Source organism: Cheilinus undulatus, linkage group 17 (assembly GCF_018320785.1).
Source record: "Cheilinus undulatus linkage group 17, ASM1832078v1, whole genome shotgun sequence".
NCBI lineage: Eukaryota > Metazoa > Chordata > Actinopteri > Labriformes > Labridae > Cheilinus > Cheilinus undulatus.
Window position 1 is genome coordinate 13,002,483 of NC_054881.1, and position 20,473 is coordinate 13,022,955.

The following is a 20,473-nucleotide window of genomic DNA, read 5'->3' on the forward strand; positions in this document are numbered from 1 at the left end:
AAGGCAGAGCATTTTGTATATGCATATCTGTGAGACTTCCAGGGCCTTGTACCCTTAACATCCCATTCACAAATACTTTATGAAAAGTCCTATCAGTGTCTTTTTTCAAAATACATTTTGGTAAGTATCTTTATTGGCTCCCCTGCTAACAGCCTATGAAAAGCCCTGTTAGCATCTCATTTGCACATGCATTGTGTAAAGTCCTTTTAAGCCGGGTGTACACTGTGTGATTTTCCTGCGATTCAGCCACTAATTTAGAGTCGCATGACTCACTTTGAAGTTGGGCCAACTTTCAGTTGGAACGGGCGTCATTTGTCATGCTATGTAGAGGGCGGTATGACGGCCGACCACGGCCTGACTACGACCCCACGACCTGCTCCCGACTGGTCTGAAGGATTTCTGTCATGTTTGATATTTTGGTCATATGACTCCAGATACTTCACAGTGAGAGCAGAAACGCGAGCAGAATAAACAACTTTGGGGATTGTTTTCCTTTGTAAACGCTCAGACAACGTCCTAAATTACCATGACAACAGCTAGAATCACTTTCTGATGTATCCCCGGGATAAAGGAAATAAATGAGCAGGACGTATTCCTATCTGCGGACCTGCAGCTGACACAGAGGTGATGCTGTTTGTGTGTGTGGTATAGAGGGAGATAGCAGGACAGGGAGAGGGAGAGAGTGGGAGAGAGTGAGAATGGGAGAGATATAGAGGAGAGAGAGGGGGAAAATGACTGGAGGCACTTCACCCTGAGTGTATGAGTCTTTTGGAAACTCAGTGGGTTTCTGTCATGGTCCGTCCCGACTTCAGTTGCATAGTGTGAGCACTCAGGTCGTGCACGACCGTCGGATTGTACAATGTAAGCACACGACGCGTGCGCCATGGTCGTGTGACGTAAGCGATTCTTTCATACAGTATGAGATGACATTCTGCCATGACTGTCGTGTGATCGGCTTGAAATCGCATAGTGTACACCCGGCTTTAGTGCCTCGTTGGCAAATTTGTAACGTCCTGTTAGCACCTATCAGACAGCAGAGAGGGACAGTGATGTCACCTGGTCCCTTAAAGTTTTTCTTTAAATCCCAACCTGCAGACTGTTGACTGTGACCTTCACATCACCAACAGTGACTCCAATTAAATACATATATAGGAAATCAGAAAAATAGAGTAGAATCATGTGTTATCATGACAGTTCAGTGGAAATATCTTATGAGTGTTATTATTTTTAGGAGATTTTTAATCATTTTACCAGATTGCCTTGTTTTGGTTTATTCAGTGTTCAGGTTGTAAGTCAAATATAACGACAGTAACTAGTTTTGGGGTCATTTTTTGTTGGCACTGTTATTGTATAAAATGGTATGATGACAGTTCTAGTATGGACTTTGCTTGTTTTACCGAGAGTTAACATTTGCACTAAAGGTCATCAATGTAAAATGTCTGGATTCCAAAAATTTCTAATGGAAGACAAAAAAATCCATCTGTTTATGGGGTAATTTATGGGGTGTGCTGGTGGTCCTGACGTAAGTGAAAGTTGAAATGTAGAATGAAAGTGTATGATGCTATACAGTAAGTTGTTTACAGTGAAATACAACAGATGGTGAGTCTAGATAGAACTATCTTGCACAAACATAATCCGTCATCTGTTTCCATTAGACATTGGCCCAACATTGAAGACAAAGACAGCCTAAGACATACTGGCAGCTCTTTGTCAACCCCAAGCAGATTTAACTGTACAATAAATGCGTCCAAACTGTAATCTGAATCACGTTTTAAAAAAGGTGAAAACCTTCGAAAGAGCAACCCTGCAACAGTGCAGGAATGTGTTTGGGGAAAACCTCCTATACACAGAGCTCTTTCTGTGAAAAGGTCAAATCATTCATTCGTGCAGTTCTTTTTTCCTCTCCTCTGCAACCTTTTCTTACCATCCCCTTGTGCCCTACCAGCCAGACTTACTCCCTCTGTTTATAAGTTGGCCCATGTATCATAAGCTAAAACTAAGCTGCCCTTTACCTCGTGTAGAAATAGTTGGAAATCCAACCGTTTGAGAGCTTTTAAACTATTTTGACAGCTCCCTCTTTTTTTCCATCACCCCCATGAGCACTGGAAACTGGCGTCGTGCATGTGTGTGTCTAAATGAACAAGTGTGCGTCGCTTGCCTTTCCCGTTAGCTGACATGAAAGATATTTCACAACTTGTGAAGCAGCGTTTTGTGAGAGGCGAGGGTGCTCAGCGAGATATCATTGTAACACTACCATATGCCCATAAAGGAAAGAAATCCTGTTTTCTTACAGTCCAATAATGTAGTGTGTATGGGCTGCTGCCAGTAAAAAGTCATATTTAATTTAGCCTTGGGCTCGGTGCTGGGGAAATGGCTCCCACTGGACCGGGCAAAGGTGAAACTCAAACACATGCCGAGGCAAATGGCACAATTGTTGATAAGGAAAAAGGTGCTTTCCTACAAATGGGAACAAATTCAGGACAAAGCTGTGCACGATTGTTTTTCCTGTGTTGAAATATGTGTTGGAACAAAACATGAGGCATTGTTTTTGTTTGACAAAGACCGATAGATGAAAGAAAACGCTGAAAGAAAGTTTCCCCTTTCTTTTTTTGGCAAAGAGTTCAAATTACATTTCTAAAGTCTCTGTTTTGCTCGAACTTTCAATTTATTTATTTCTGTCTCACTTCTAACCCACCTTTCCTTTCTTCTTTTGTCCAATTTTCTCTCTCCAACAGGTGAGGTCCTGAGCTTGATGGATGATCTCTTCTCCGGACTCGGATCGCCCTGTGTTGTTGCGGGAAAGAGGAGTGGGGACCATCCTCATTCAGTGCTTTATTCAGTGGTCTTCAAGTGCCTGGAACCCGACAGTCTCTACAAGTGAGTCTGCCCGTGCCCTTTGCCAAGTTTACTAAGCCGCTTTAATTCTGATTTATCGTAGCTGTTTATTATTTCAAAGTATGAATAAACATGAGTCATAAATTGTATTGTGTTGCAGTTAGTAGGGATATAGTTTCAAGGTTTCTGCGTGGGTCTTTGATGTATGGAAAGTCCCTTATTATTTCCAGATCTCAATTTGTGTAAAAAGAAAATAGAGTGGAACTTGCAGGGAAAATGTGTTTCCAGATATGTGCTAATGAACCTATGCAACCATGGTTGTGTTTGGTTTCTTGCCCTTGTAACTCTTTGAGTTGTGTTGTTGAGTTCCTAACAGGGCCTACCAAGGTTACATTAGTTCCAGGTGAGGAGCGAGACAAGAATTTTATATACTTCTTTAGCAGTCAGACCTTCAAAAGTGGGCATCTTTCCCCAGAAATACCTACTGTGGCCTTATCCAAGGACAAGGGAACTTTCAAAATGGCTTGCTCTTTACCCTGGGCCTCCTTTAGCTTCAGCTGGATGAGGGAAAAAAAACACCAAGAAGTCTTTGTGGGTTCTTATTCATTCAGGTCATGGTTATCCAAATCTTTGTCCAAAACAGGGCAACTGGACTTGATTGAGGTTCTTGAAAACATCCTGCCTCTCCTCCAAAAAGCTTCTATAGTGACTGGGCAAGAACCTGATATACAGCTTTTGGGGCTTTTCCATTACTTGAGCGGCTTGGCTCTACTTGGATTGACTCAGCACGAGTGCCTGGCATGGCAGGTTATGTGCTTTTCTACCATAACCAAGCTACCCATTGGAAGGGGCATTTAGAACTGATTGCGCGCATCGATGACATTAAATAGCTTCATTTCAGTAAGCACTGTTTCATTCCACCAGAGGAAAAAGAAGCATTGTGTGGTTTAGCTGCCCGCTCACATCATGCATGTCCATGCTGTTGTCCTGAAGTATTTCAAAGTTCGGTGCAGCAGTTGCTACGTAAACACATCTGCGAGGCATCCCTGAACGATGACAAGGACCAGTGTGGGCGCGGCTGGGCGTAGCCCGGCATGGCCAACCTGCATGCCCACTGTCAATGACCACTGATGATCTATCAGGAACTTGAAGGGTCATCACATTTCATAGGGGAAACTTTTCACTGCTATCCCGTGTTGCTCTGTTTCCAGGGCTAAGGGGGCACTCAAAATGGAAAGTTGGGGGTCAAAGTTAGAATTGGGGCTTAGCCCTAAGCAAACATTAAAGTGTATGTAAAAGCACAACTCTCTTCCACCCAAAAATGACCAGGAATACCACGTGCTTGTAAGAGACAACCTGTCTGTAGGCAAGGTGATGCCAGCTGAAATCCAGTCTTAATCACCAGATCAAGAGAGATAGTCCCCAAGTTATTACTTATAGTTTTTAAGAGTGCTTACAGTATGTAAAAATGGAAAGAGTACAGAACTGCATCTGAGGTTGGTATGCAGGAACTCCTTGTCCACTCCCAACCAGGATGTGATTTGTCATTTACTGCATTAAAACCAACCCCATTCAGGGAACTTTGACTTGATAGATGGCTCCAAGAGTATGTTCTCTAATGCAGTGGTCCTCAACCTTGGGGTCGGGACCCCCTTGGGAGTCGCGAGACACTTAGAGGGGGTCGCCAGATTCCCTAAAAAGAACTAAAAATATTTTTTCAATTCCACTTTTGCCACTTTACACCAATTTTGCAAAATTTTACCCAGTTTTCATCATTTTTTCCCACCAATCTTAACACATTCTTGCCATTTACCATTTATGTTTGCCATTTTAAACCCTTTCCACCACTCTTTTCTGCCTGTTTTTAACACTTTAAACCAATTCTCAACACATAACCATATGATGCCTCTGTTGACCCATAATTGCCACTATTAAACACATTTTACCACTTTTTATGCCCAGTTTTTCCCATTTTAACCACATCTCACTTTCTGATATGCCCATTTTTGCCAGTTTGACCAATTTCTGACAATATCTGCCTATTTTTTCTGTCTTAGTTAGCACTATTTTGCCAGTTTATACAGATTTTTCTTCCCATTTCACCAGATTTCCAACCATTCTTGGCAACTTAAAGCTTTTTGAGCCACTTTTTAATTCCCTTTTATCACTATCTATGCCTGTTGTTGCCACTGTAACCCATTTTTGCCTATTTTTCTAGTATTTTTTACCATTCTTCTATAATTTTTGCCACTTCTAACCCTTTTCAGCTACTTTGAAGATCCAATTTCCCTTTTTGCACCTTTTTTTGCCATTATTAACCCATTTTTCCCATTTTGACCCATTTTAATTCCTTTCTTTTTTTTTTTTTTTTAAATAGATTTACATTTTTAAGAAGGATATAAACTACACAAATGATTTTAAAAAAGAGACTTGCGTCATTGATAAGAGTGTTGTTTTTTTCCCAGGTTAAATATAAAATTTGGATATCACAGCTTAACTTTACAATAGACCATAATTTTGCTGACTCCATGGGCCCCCAGTTTGGCTGGGCCCCAGAAAACTCTCCCCTTTACCCCCCCTTATGGACAGCCTTGTCTCCACATGACTTTTCTTGAATGTTTGTGGTTGTGTTCAACCACCTACAGGTAAAGTGGGGGTCCTTGATCTCTGGAACCTTTATTTTGGGGGTCGCAGGCTGAAAGGTTGAGAACCCCTGCTCTAATGCAGCCACTTGTAGGTGTGGTCAGTAACAGCCACCAAGATCCCATTTGTGGGTACTTGTGGTAATGGAAGTATATAATACAAACAAGAATAATTGAAGTCTTCAATCGCAGACTTGTTGGTGGTATTGATGAACTGGAGACATAACTTGAAACCTCAAACAAGACTTTTGACTGGCTACGCAGAGGTAATGCCAAACCATCAGACAATTCAGAGAGCAGAGACAGAACCTAATGGATGCTGTAATCAGAAAAGGACAAGTGTTCATTTTGGCTCGAGGAACTCTTGAACCCTATCATCAGTAAACAAATGCTGTGGAGTGGATTGTAAGAATCAAAGGAAGTCTCACCCATCTCTCCAGTGGAGGTAAGCATTAAGTGCTACCTTGGCAAGTTGCCAAGGGTGGTTGTCATTTTCCTTGAAATAGTATGTTTTGGCAGTCTCAGTTGATATATATCATCAGGGTCATGGGGAGGGCAGGGAATGTGTCTGGCAGGAGAGGGTGGTGGATCTCTTTTTTTCTGGGAAAAGTGGGCTGAAGAGTAGATTCTCTTTATCAGGGTTTTCATGATAAAGGCGACCAACCAATAAAGAATTAGTGTTTTTATTAAATGCAAAGAAATAAATGGGTTGAGCATCTTTTCTACATCTATTGTTGCAATTTTGAAATATTTATGGTATCTCTGACATTTTTTCTTATTGTAACAAGACATACAAGGAGAGATTTTTGACTAGATTATTTCACCTATGAACGAAAAAGAACTTGTATTAATCTCAGACCTTGTGGCAAATAGCAGTATCAAAAATAACATAACTGCCCATGGTGTCTACAACCACCACAGCATTGTTTTTAACATTCTGCTTAATTCTTGAGTGTCAAACATGTCAACCACTTTAAGTCTTTTGGGGGAAATTGTAAATTAGGGCTCTTCCAGTCAGCACACTACGAACCACCACTTGGGACACAAAATTGGTGGCAGCATTACTGGAAGTCAGATTCATCTGGTTTGTTTTTGTGGGTCATTATGAGGTATCAGTTTTGGTTTTCATCTGTTTCATAACCAGTTAAAAACCCCTTTTCTGTAAGATTAGATGATGATTGAGTAGTGGCCCAAATATTGGCCCATGCAGCAGTGAGCACTGCATTCTTACACATTAGTATGTCAGCAAAGCTCTATAAATGACAGTTTCTTGTTCAGCCACATTACTTGCTTATTTATGAACAGGAAAGTGTATTAAGTTATAATGGAGCTAATAAGTTTTTAGCAGCAGTTTAAAATGTAATTACAGTAAAGAATAAAAGAAAAAAGGCATTAGAAGAGATGGACTCTACCGTTATGGACTTCACTGAGGTAAAGAAACAGGGAATTTTGTCCCTGCAACAGTAATACCCAGTGGCAGAGTAATTGTGTTTATGGGTTGTCAGTATTGAAGATCACAGATTGAAGGCAAAGGTCATTAGGCCTCATGTTCATCACTTGATTTTAGAGATAATATCTCAGGATTATTTTTAGGAATTTTCTTGAAACTTTGCACATATGTCCACTCCAACTCAAGGATGAATTGAATATGTTTCGATGGGCCTTATGTTCATCCCTTGCTTCTAAACATATCACAAGAGCACTTTGAAGGATTTTCTTCAAACTTTGCACATATGTTCACTTAGACTTAAAAATAAACCAGTTAGATTTTGGAGGTAATGGGTTGAATACAAAGGTTGCTGGGTCTTATGTTCATCCCATGCACCACACAGAGTAGTTTGTATAAAACAGGAAATGTTATGCTGCCTTACAACACTTGCAGTCTGTTTGCTTGGACATGTGGTTCCACATGGCAAGGAAGTGCATGTCAAGTTTCATACGTAGGCCTTTGTCTAGGTACAGGGCTATGCAAACCTATGGTGTATGCTACAGTTTAACTTCCTGTATGCCGGTTCTGATTCAGATAACAAATGTTTTTACCTGTTATACACTCAGGTGCTTAAGTTAAAGGCATGTAAGGGTCTTAGGATTCATCAGGGGGCCTGATGTGCCACAACCTGGGGCTGAAGAGAGGGGGTACTGTGGCCAGAGTCAAGCTCGACACATGTTGTCCTTCGGCAGCCAAAGTAAAGCTCAGTGGAACACCTTTGGTTTGGGCCTTTTCATCCCCGGAAATACGTCATAGAACCACTGGCAGATTTGGGTCCCTTGGGCTCATGGCAACCCTACTTTCTGCCTGGATGGTATCATCGGCCATGCATACTCCTCACATTCACCCCTTAGACCAGCCACACACTACAGGATTTTAAGCCAAATCTGGGGCAAGATTTGCCTTCCCCGACGATCGTGGGGGCGTGTCCCGAGCGTAGCCTTGTCACAAATGACTATTTGTCTGAATAATCCCCATGTGTATGGTGTCAACACAATTGTTTTACTGCTTCAAATCACACTGTAGCCTCCAAAATCATAGTCACAGTGCCTCTGATGAAGTACCCACAACAACCCATGAGAGCGAGCAGACAAGGTAATGTCACCAGCCGGATCATACATACTTTTACCACTCACAACCATAAACTCAGCTTTAACTTAACTCCAGCCAGAATTTCATCCTGAGTCTTTCCTGTGTTTTAGGATTTTTGCTGCACCTGTAATACATGCCGGGGCAGCCTGTTGTGGAGGGACAGCAAGACAGTATCAACAGACATCCGTGTTTGTTTTTTTCTGAAGTCACGTGATCACCAAGGTTGTTGGCAGGTCAGCAGGTTGACAGGTGTGTGGTCTCCAGTGATGTGACAGTCTGGCTGAGTCATCTAGTGTGTGCGTTCAGAGGATAAAAGATGAAAAATCTTTTGAAATTGTCTTCATGTCTGTGGTCTCCCACAGTTTTAAAATCACTTCAGATTTTAAAATCGTGTAGTGTGTGGCAGGCCTTACTCTGCCCAAAGGTTGTCGACTTTATTTTTTCAACAGATTACTTTCCCATCCTCCTGGTAATGATAATGCAAGGATATCCAGATTATGACTGGGGTTGTGTCAATCCTCCTTCTCTTCCAGTGGTGTCCTCTACACCTTACTTCAGCCTCAATTTTTGGCCAAACATGCCTAAAATGTTTGCGCTCTACTGTTTCTTTTTTTTTCTGGCTGAAATAAACTTCCAAACATTGTCTTAAACTTCTTCACTGTAAAATAAAATGACTTCCAGTATGTCCTCTACAATATTTAACACTGAATGGCAGTGGTTTACAGCTAGCTTGCATTATTTGTTGATCCTTTAAGAAGACAAGGGATGTGACCTACCTGAAGTGGCATCAACATGATGTACACTGGGAAATTAACATCTTTACATCTGTGATACCAAACTCTACTGTGGCAGTCAACTGTGTTGCAGACATCTAGCATGTAGCATTAGTTAAGCCATAGTTGAACTGCTCTAGCCGGTCTATGCTTTGCTGCTCTCTCTGCAAGACACTTTTTGCAACCCTCCTCCACCCCAGCTTCTCCATTATCCTGCTCCTGACTTCATCTATGTCATTCTTTTGTCATTGATGCCTGCTCTGCTCTGGGTTTTTTGCTTATCTCCCTGCCTCAGGCTTTCTTTGTCGGCACAGGAAAGGCAGGAACATGAGCTGGTCCTGCTTGATGCCTTACATGTAGGTTCTTTGAAGGGCAGGGGATCCTAGAACAGCCACAGCGCCAAATATTAATAACCACAGTAAGTGCAAACTTATAACTGTAAATAAAGAGAAAATTTCTGACCTCAATTCATCTGTGTTCATTGACAAAGTAGTCCTGACTAAACGAGAGTTTGTTGGTGAAAGATTTATCCTATCTATCATTAGGGTTGGCCCTAAGAATAACCCCTCATTTACTACTTACATTTTTAAATTTTTAGTTTATTTTGGTGCTGTCTGCATGGACTGCAATGTATTAAAAGCTTGTGCTGCATATATTTTCTTCACTTTAAATTCAGGTGGAAAGGAAACAGGAGAACCATACAGCACATGAGACTCAGCTGACTTAACATGTTTCTGACACATCTAAACCCACCAGTAGAAACATAAATGCCGTGAATAATGCACTCTTTGGCAGGATTGCATTACATTGATCAAAGTGTTCTATTTCATTGTCCTGTCAGCTTGTTTCCCACATTTCAAACTAGAAGGTTTTTATACATTTGAGACAGTAATATATATATGTATATATTATCCCTCTGGGTATTTCTCTGTGCATTTCCTATGAGCACTGTTTGTCTCCCCCCCTGCATCTTGAAACAAATATGCAAGAGCAGCAATAATGTGACAAGCTAGACAGGACACAGATGTTGTTGTGGCTGTCACTGGACATATGAAACACGCTGTCCTCTCAGTTGTTCGCATGTCCTCTCAGGGCTTTGTTAGCTGTGTTGAGTTGTTTAATGCCCTTGCTATTTGGTGGCCTTGGTTTGTTTTGGGAGTCTCAATACGACCCCTCTAAAAGAAGCAGCCAGGGTCTAAATCTATGGGAAACTTGATCCAGAGTATTCATAGGTATACATGCTCTTTACCAGTCTAATTTGCATACTTGAAATATGTCACATCTGTTACACTCTTGCTTTTCCAATGTGTTTCCAAACATTTGCACCATTGGCACTATTTGGATTAAATGAAAATAAAAAGGTTAATTTACAAGAGCACAAACTCAAATGTCCCGAGGTGCTAAAGCTGGATCTTGATCTAGTATCATTAGGTCTTCATGAATTCAATTGATCATTAGCCAGAGTGTTACAAAAAAATAAAACTCCCTCAGAACAAAAAATCTGTTTGGTTTTAGATTTTTCAGTTTTATGCTTCGATCAAAAAACAATGAAACTGAAGAAACAGGCCACAATCCAGGCTGTATTTCACTTAAATATCAGATGTTTGCTATTTTTGTGACCTGGTGCAGGTAATGTGCTAAGATAAGCATGCAGGAAATCACATGCACATCCTCAGAGTACAAAAACTCTGTGGTCATCATTCTTTTATAGATTAAGGATGCATTCACACAAGAGCCGTTTGGTCCACTTTAAACAAACTCTGGTCCATTATCCCAGATAGTCCGGTTTGTTTGGAGTGGTGTGAAAGCTCAAAAAAAAAAAAAAATGGACTCTGGTCTGTTTGAAAACAGGGGGTCTCAGTTTGCTTCAAAATTAACCCTGGTGCAGTTCGTTTGAGGTGTGAGTGCAGAGCAGACCAACTTGTGAACCAAAGGCATAAGGTGGCACAACACACAATTTCCGGAATCATATATGTGATTTAAAACACTCAAATACGTGTTAGTACCTCGCTCAGCGTCTGTGTAGCCAGAGCAGCACGTCCTAGTCTCTTGAGTCAATCATCTCATTTTAAGAATGACATGCTGGACAGCTCGCTGCTTCACTGACTGCTCATAACGCCCCAAAACAAAATCAGAAATCACAAGACAGCATAAATTTGGTGTTTTTTCATAGTTTATGTGGAAATAAAAAGACAGATGGAAGGAGATGGATTTCCAGTTTCATCTTCTTCTATGCCTCCTTTTCTTCTTCACCGCTCTTTGCTTGGAACGACAGCGCCACAGTCCTATGGTTTGGTTCGTTTGACCAAGGGCAGTGTGAATGCAAACCAAATCATAGCAAAGTGCAATACTGTTGCAATTTCTGTTCCAAAATGGGCCGAGTCCCCCGGACTATCAGTTGCGAAAACGACGTTAAGTATAAGAAGTATCTTCTTTAATGAATGACCAAGAAGTATGGGTTAATGTCCAGTTTGTGGCTCCTTTATCACATGTCTGTCCCCCACTCTCTCATCCCTGATTCGGACTCTATTCCCTGTCCTCTTCTCTGAATAAAGGCATAAAAAGCCCCCAAAATTATGTTAAAAACAGGAGCCATGTCTTTTGTTACACAAAAAAGAGCCATTTGGTAGAACAGGCTCTTGAACAACTCATCATTACGCAGTCGCGTAAACTACAAAGATTTATTTGGCTAATGATATATATGTGTTTCCATTAAAATATTTATGACAAAACAAGGTGAAAAGGTGTTAAAGTGGCACAGCTAGCCTCTTAGTTTAGGACAACACTCTTCCAGACTCTCCATTCATCTGACTCGACTAAGTAGGAGATCTGTAGGACCCTGTAATATGTAGCAGACCCATGGGAAAAATCCCTTTTTTTGGAAGTTCAGGCACCATACACACCATATGCAGTGCTTAACAAATTTATTAGACCACCTGTCATAAAAACGAGAAAACAAAAATATTTCAGAAATCTTTTAAAACTTGTTTAAAACTAAAAATGTTATTGTTATTTATTTGGCAAAAAACAAACTGAAACAACTAAATAGTCCTTTTTCACACATAATAACCAAAAAGCGTCATATTTTGTGTGGCCTCCTTTGGCCTTGATAACAGCTTGCGTTCTTGCTGGCATTGTTTTTATGTGCTTTTCCACAGTCTCTTTTGTTTTTGAGTTCCAAATAGTTTCTAGCTGTTCCCACAGACTTGCTTGAGAAGAAACATTTGTGCAATCAATCTTTGAACCTACTAAATCCCAAATTTGTTCAATAGCATTCATTTCCAGACTTTGACTTGGCCAGCCCATCAGTTCCTGTACTCCAGATTCCTTTTTCTTGGTCAAATAGTCTCTGCACAGCTTTGAAGTATGTTTGGGGTCATTGTCTTGTTGGTATATGAACCCACAACCAACCAGATTCAGTCCAAAAGGAACTCCATGATGCACTAAGATGTTGTGGTAGACGTTCCTGTTCATGATATCGTCGATTTTCACTAATTTGCCCACACCGTATCCACAAATGGAACCCCGTACCATAATGGAATCTCCACCGTGTTTCACTGTGGGTGCAATGCACCTGGCATCAAAACGTTCTCCAGCTTTTCTGCGGACATAAACACGACGATGCTGACCGAAGAGTTCAAACTTGGACTCGTCCGTCCAGAGTACCTTCTTCCAGTCATCAACAGTCCAGTGTTTGTGCTCCCTGGCAAATCTGAGGCGTTTCTGGATGTTTGCAGGCCTCAATAATGGCTTCTTAGCAGCTATTATTGCCTTTAAGCCTTGATCCGACACTCGTCTGCTTATGGTCATTCTGGAGACTTTCTCAGACCCTGATCTAGAAGCATTCATCTCTGCCTGAAGATCAGCAGTAGTCTTCCTTCTGTCTCTAGTACTTAAAATCTTGAGATGTCTGACATCTGCTTCAGTTAACTTTCCTTTCCTGCCTCTTCCTTGGCGCATTTTGTATGTACCAGTCTCAGCAATTGATTCCAAAGCATACTTGACCACACTGTGAGAACACTTTATGTCTTTCCCTATTTGTCTCAGAGACCATCCAGCATCATGAAGTGCTTTAATGCAGATTCTTTCATTTTCAGTGAGCTATTTTCAGTGAAAATAGTCAGGAAATGCCCTAAGTCTGAGAGCTTTGGTCCCTTTTCCCAGGAGTACTTGAACTTGACTTTCCAACATCTGGTTAATGATTATTACATTATATGGAACTGTCAGCAGTTTAAAAGAAGAAAAACACAAAAACGGATTTGTTTTTCACAGCTTTTATGAGAAGAAATTTTGTTATTGCTCATGAAGTTTTAATTTGACATTTGAAATGTGAACCTATACTTGTTTAGAACAATCACCAGTCATTTTTTGAGTCTAGGACTCTGGGTGTGCAAAACATGGTGCAAAAGATTACTAGATACATAGGCGACAATTAGTGCAAATAAAGGTGGAAAAATGCATTCTCAACATTCTCAAGTAACATATTGTTATTGCACATGACAGACACGCACAAAGCCACTAACACAATTTTTTGAAAACAAAACACCACTCTCGCTCGCTCTCCTTTTACTCTCTTCCTTCACTCTCCTTTCTCACTCGTCTTCTGCCAAAGCTGCCGTTTTCTCAGTGCTGTTTGACATTACCGTTATATATATATACCACATATATATATTGCTGGAAAGCACAGATTCTCAGCTCTCTGTTAGCATTTGAATTTTTTAGATTGAGCAAACTTTCGAGGAGTTACAGTGTTGAGAATCCGTGAAGTGGTTTCACGATACTTCTGGTGTTTTGCACGTCTAATGGTTGCGAGTACTGTAATGAACCATATATGTGCGCATGTCCACAATTCTCAGCTTTCTAACACTGTTTGAATTTTTCTGATCAGACAAACTTTGACAGAGTTACAGTAATAATACTCCGGACATATAAAACACAGTGCCGGCGCCGGCCCAGTAGGTAAAGGGTTAAAGAGCTTCTACATATTGGTGTATAAACCATTGCAGAAACATAAAAAATGGTTTTGGTAATTACTAATGCTGTTAATTTAAGGCAGCTGTGGCATAAACCTTACTTTGGGTGGTGGTCTAATAAATTTGTTAAGCACTGTATATAGAAATTGTCTATTGATAATTGAAGAATGCAGTTTCATGTCACACATCACATGACTGCAAACAACCTAGTAACCCCAATGCTCTTTAAGCTGGTGAACCTTCTCTGCAGTGTTTTCTAACTTGAGTAAGGAGGCAGTCCTGTCAATTGCAATGGGGCCAGTTTTGCCTTGTGTAAATTATGTGTAATTCTGACTTAATCAATGCCATTCTGTTGTCACTGATGCCTGCTCTGCCCTGGGTTTTTTGATACTTCTCTACCTGCCTAAAGCTTTCCTTATCAGCATAGGAAAGGCAGGAATGTGTGCTGTTGTGGCTTAATGCTTTCCATGTAGGCTCATGGAAGGGCAGGGAGGATCCCAGAACGGCCACACTGCCAAATAAATAACAGCAATAAGTGCTAATTAATAAATGCTAATAAATAGATATTTATAGTGTTGAATCGTATTTCTTGGCAAACTGGTCCTGACTGAATCAAAGAAATAATTTTAGAGATTATGAAACTTGGTTCAAAAAACGTGAATGTCATGATGTCACAAAACAATTTACCCCCTTAAGACAAACCTTAAAGCCTTTATGCACCGATTATAGATAGGATAGTGAATAGATCTGGCAGCTGTAGAGAAAGAGAAAATGGGGAATGACAGAGGAGAAAGAAGCCACAAGCTGGATCACAAACAACATAACTGCTACATAAGACAAGAGGTGGGTGCATGGGCACAGTGCTTGTGATTCTTGGCATGCATTCTTTTAAAATTTTATTATTTTTGGATTTTTAATTGAACTTAGAAAGAACAAATAATGCTCTAATTCTTACCTACTATACTATGAGGTTAGGAAAAGGCATTAGGGTTGGGATTAGGATCAATATGAAAGCTTCAGCTCCATATTGTTTGAACTTCGGTGAGCTAAGATTTCAGTAAAACAGGATACTGTGTGAAATTTAACCCCTAATGTGACCTCTCACAATGTTTAGTTGTGTGTAGCAGAGCAGTGATACAGGTGAGGCTTAGCAAGGCTTTTTTTATTGCAATGAGTGGGTGTGCATGAGTATATAAGCCAGAGGGAATATGATGGATGCAATACCAACAAGCTATTTAAGTAAATGTCTCCCAAGTCCACAGCTTACCAGTAAAATGGGTTCCATGAGATTTTTCTCTAATTCATCTAACATAAACAGAGTATGTGGTAGCTAATGAGCCTGTCAGGTTTACATAACAGGTAGAATTCAGGGAAGGGCAGTGTTGCTCATGTTTGGAAAGATTTCCCCCTCTCTGACGCAATCAAGACTGGTGCAAAGTGAGTGTTTAAACAAAGGGAAAAGGTAATAAAAAGGGCAGCAGCCAGCAGTCATGAGTAGAGGCTGATGACTGTGAGAAATAAAGATTATTGGGTTAAGAAAAATCACAATGTGTAGTTTACTGAAAACAAATGACAAGTGGTGGGAAAATAACGATTGGTTTAATCTGCAGAAGTTGAGCCTGCACTAACAAAAACCTGCAACAAGGGCCTAATTTCCAACTTTGTTGCAGTGTTATCTTTGTTTAGGCATTCTCCACAGTGTTGTTTCTCTGATAAGAGCCGAATTTACGTCGGAATTACGTCTGAGGGCACATCTGTTTTCAGCCAAACCCGCTTGTCTTAATCAAGACACTGATAAGAGCTTTTACTGGTATTGGCTTTACACTTGATCACTACCAAAGCTTCTGGGGCCCCAATACTCTCCTGCAGACTTAGATAGGGTTTGTACTATGAAAAGTCTCCCATATGAGGTTGATTTTAAAAAGAATGACAAGTATCAGAAAATACCAATGGATTGTGGATAGTGCTATAGCCTAATGGCCCCACTGGCACCAAAAGATAATGATGAAGTGTTAAAGCAGCAAATGCAAAAACTAAATTTTCTCATAACATCAAGCTTCAATAAAAGGTTGGGTTATCAGACTTTGAAGCACAATTCACTCGACACTAATTTATAATTGAGTATTAAGTATTGAGAATGTTTATTGAGAAATTTAAGTCAGTGTCATTGTTGAATTATGTTGCTTTACAGCCTCTGAAGGCCAAAACCTTTATTCCTTATTGACAACAGTCAATAAATAAAGACAGAAATGAATGGCTACGAACCAACAAATTAACAGAATGAAAAAGGAAACAGATCATCAAATCATTTGGGGAGAGCCATGGAAAGACAGAAACTACGGGTCTGATGTGGTAGATTTTAAAAGTGGTAATAAGCAAAGTTTTATAATACTGAATATTTGGTGTGTGTTGTACTGATCTTATTTTACTTTTTATTAGATATTGTCTCTCATCAATACAGGAACTCATGGAGACAGATCTTGGAACCTATTTTACAATACGGAAGACTTAATGCAAGACCTAGAGCTACCTCTTGGCAGATATATGCTACCTAGAGAAAAAGGCCAGACAGTGTAGTACAGCAAAGGGTCAAGAACGTATAGATTCTGAAAATATGCAACATGGAAAAAGGCCACTGGAACCTAACAATATGTAAGGTTGCAGTGGCTTTTGTATTCCAAAATCTACTTAGTTCTTCCTTGTAAGTCCAAATGTCAATGTGTGCCAAATGTACAAAAAAATCCAGTAATGTGTTCTTGGAATATTGTGATCACAAGATTGAAGTTGAGACCCAATGACCATGACACATGAACTCCAAAATCCAATCAGTTGATCATTGAGTCAGAGTGGATGCTTTCACAATGTTTGAGCCAAATCAGTGCAAGCGTTCTTGAGATATCGCATTCACATGTAAGGGAGGAACTCAATGCCCAGTGACCTTTTTCTTTTTACCTATGCTCTCCAAACAGTCATCTGTTTTTCTTTGAGTCAGAGTGAATATTTGTGCAAAGTTTGAAAGAACTTGAAGACTTTGAATTCACAATCAAGGAATGAATTGGGGACCTGATGACCATTTACTATGACCTATGACTCCAAATAGCCAATCAGTTGACTCATCCTTGATTCCTCAGCATATTATTGAGATATCCTATTCTCAAAAACAGGTTGAATTAGAGTTCAAATGATATGTGCTTTTGACATATAACCTCAAAAAACTGAACAGTTGATCCTTGAGCCAAAGAGGATATTTGTGCAAAGTTTGAGACAAATCAGTGCAAGCACTTGTGAGATATTGCATTTACAAGAAAGAGAGGAACTCAAGGCATAATTTCCTTCTCTTTCTACCTATGGCCTTCAAAATCTCCTTAGTTTATCCTTGAGTCAGAGTGGATATTTGTACAGTTTGAAGAAAGTGCAAGCATTGTTGAGATATTGTTCACAAGCAAGGGTCTGTTGACATACAATAACCTCCAAAATCAGACAAGTTGATTCTTGAGTCAGAGTGGATATCTGTGCATGTTTGAAGAGAGTTCCACAAAGCATTACCAGAGACCTCATAAGCTTTTCTTTTGACATATGACCTCCAAAATCTAATCAGTTCACCGTTGATTAAGAGTGGATATGTGTGCAAATTTGGAAGAAATCCCTCAAATATTATTGAGATATCCCATTCACAAGCAAGGGATGGACTAGGTCCAATGACTTATCCTTTTGAAATAAGACCTCCAAAATATGACAAGTTGATCTTTGAGACAGGGTGGATATTTGTGCAAATTTGTGCAAAAAAGTAAATCACTGTAAGCATTCTTGAGATATTGCATTCATAAGCAAGGGATAAACCTGATACCAAAAGACATTTGCCTTTGATAATTGGCCTCCAAAACCATCAGTAAAAGCAAGTCTGTGAAAATGAGTTTTAAGAAGTGATATAAAAGAAGCAACTGTTTCTGCACGCCTTACCTCCTCAGGTAGGTTGTTCCAAAGTCGAGAGGCCCTGATGGAAAATGCTTGGTCATTTTTAGTTTTAAGTCTCCACTTTAGAATGACCAGAATGCCCCTACCCAGGCAGGTCATTCCAAAGTCAAGGGGACCTGATGGAAAATGTTTGGTTACTTTTGGTTCTAGGTCTCAACTTTCGAATGACCAGGATATCCCCACACGGGCAGGTCATTCCAAAGTTGAGGGGACCTGATGGGAAATTCTCGGTCACCTTTGGTTTAAGTCTGGACTTTGGAACTACCAGGAGGCTCCCACCTGAAGATCTAAGGTTGCAGGCCGGCTCATAGGGGATTAGTAATTGATATCTGAGCTTGGAGCCCGACCCATACATGCTTTCAAAATCAATTCTAAAACTAAAGGTACCCCAACGCAATGATGCCAAAATTGGGGGGAGGTGTTGTTATAAGTTTCCCATCCTAATCACATCATCCCTAAATCAGAGTAGACCCTGTATTATTAAAATGTTTGATAAAAAATCCCTCAGTACTCTTGAGATACTGTGTTCACAAGAACAGCCTGACAGATCAACAACCCAAAACATGGTGCCTCGAGGGCTGTTGCTGTTTTGGAGACATACGAATTAAGACCGATATAGCACAAACAAATAATTTAAGAGCATAAAAATGTGCTTCTTATTAACATCAAATTTGGCAGTGTTGAATGAAATCTTTTGGTGTATAGTGTACTGTTTGGTTATGTTGATACTCTTTATTCATTAAAGAAACACAACTGTTAAATTTATTATTGAGGTGGTCATGTGTGGATGATAAGGCTGATAATGCAAATCTAAACAGAAGGTTTTTTTTTTTTAACTGTGGATGAAGAAAGTGAATGCAGTCATAAGGTACAGATTATCTAATGACATCTGACTGAGAGCAAGTAGTAGTAATGGTAATAAGTCCTGATACTAGATGACAGTCTGATCTTGGCTTGATTATGTCAAATGTCACTCAGTAATGTTTGCATGATGGTCAGGAAATATCCCAGTCTCCAGAAATATCTGGTGCATACATTTAGAACTGCTGAATGACTTTTAATGGGGTGTTTTCATCATTACATTCATTTGGACTATGGGTCTTTGGTGATCTGCAAGTGAGATCACTCAGAGCTGAGCTATTTTTTCTAATTTATAATGGAAGGCAAACCAATTTTATTTAGGGCTGTTGCACCAGTCTAATGCCACTAAGATCTGAGGATTTCAAAGTCATGAGATAGTGTGAGCTGCCATAAATTCTTCGGGGCAGCGAGAAACGATTCTATGTGGCTTTGATTGACTTGTGGACTGGCTCGACTGATGTGCGTCCAAATGCTGATGTCATGGAAAAGGCATCCCCTACTGCCCTGGCTTCTCCCGGCATGCCAAAAATACTGCCCTAATTGATCCTCTCTCACTCTCACTTTCCTCTCATTCCTCCTCTCCCGCTCTGTCTGCCTCTGAGCTCTCCGTCTTGTCATCTCTTGTTCAGCCATCACTCCGCTGTCTCATTAAATTAGAAGACAATGGTTACTTTAATGGCAACATTGTTAATTTACACAAACATTAATCTGCTATTTGTCCACCTCATTGTTTGCTGAGCTTTCAGAAAACCAAAGGAGCCATGTGCAGCCAGACAGCCCTGGAATAGACGTGAGAGACGAGGGCTTAGAGACAGGGCGAGACGCTCTGAGTTATACACAACCAATGTAGATAGCAAAATAAAGAGACAAAGGACAGTGAATCATGTGGATGTGTTTGTGGGTGGCTGGGATGCTTGTGTGTCCCTTAACAGTTCTATTACTTGATGTTTTGACAGTCTCTAGACAGGCCTAACCATGGCTGGTTCCTTTGTTCCTCGAGGGGATCCTTACTGGTGCTTTCACACCTGGATCATTCAAGACTGTCTGGCTGCAGACAGTTCATTCCTGATGGCCACTGTCACAGACTGGTCATCAGAGACTCTGTATATCTCAGAAAGGAAATGCACACTAAAACCTTAGAAATAAAATCAGATTGTACTTCCCTTTAGGGGTTGGAGTAAGGGTTAAGGTAATGGTTAGTTAACAGTCAAAAACCTGACCTGCAAACCTAATTACAAAATGTTGAATAAAGTTGAATAAACAGTCTGCTTACAGAAAAAAAACCCTCATCATCCATGAAAACATTTTAATGTAGCTATCCAGCTAATGTAGCCAAAGCTAAGCTCACAAAGCAGTTATGTAGGCTACAAGGGTACATTGTCTATGTAGCTAGGTTAGTTTCAGCTACATTAGCCTAAAGGTAACTTAGCTACATTGGCTTGTGTAGTAATGTTAATTATGTAGCTAGCATAGCTATAGCCTTATTAGCCCAACAGCATCATAAGAAATCAAGAACCAGAATATCATGGGATACCATTCAAACTAAGACATCAAGACCAAAAATTAAAAAGTGAAAAGTTTAAACAGAAATAAAGAGGAATAAAAACAACAAGAAAGATTAAAAAAAACAATGAAAGGCAGTAAAAAAAATGTTCAGAGAAGTAGAACAAGAGCCAGTAAAAAACAGTAAAATATAAAAACAGGGGTAAAACTCAAGATAAGATAAGCTAAACTAAAAAGGCAGTATGTTGATAAATATAATAGCAAAGGTTTAAAGAAGAGAAGCAGTTAAAGAGAAACAAGCTTTAAAGAGAGAAAGGAAATAATAATTTT

General features: G+C 40.0%; 1 protein-coding gene across 1 annotated transcript in view; it reads left to right on the forward strand.

Annotated features, from left to right (window-relative positions):
• Positions 1–20,473, forward strand: part of LOC121524927 (astrotactin-2-like) — a 615,575-nt gene that overhangs the window by 579,391 nt on the left and 15,711 nt on the right. Inside the window, exon 20 of the mRNA XM_041810517.1 lies at positions 2,736–2,877. Within this exon, the coding sequence (XP_041666451.1) occupies positions 2,736–2,877 (142 nt within the window). The remainder of the gene's footprint in view (positions 1–2,735; positions 2,878–20,473) is intronic.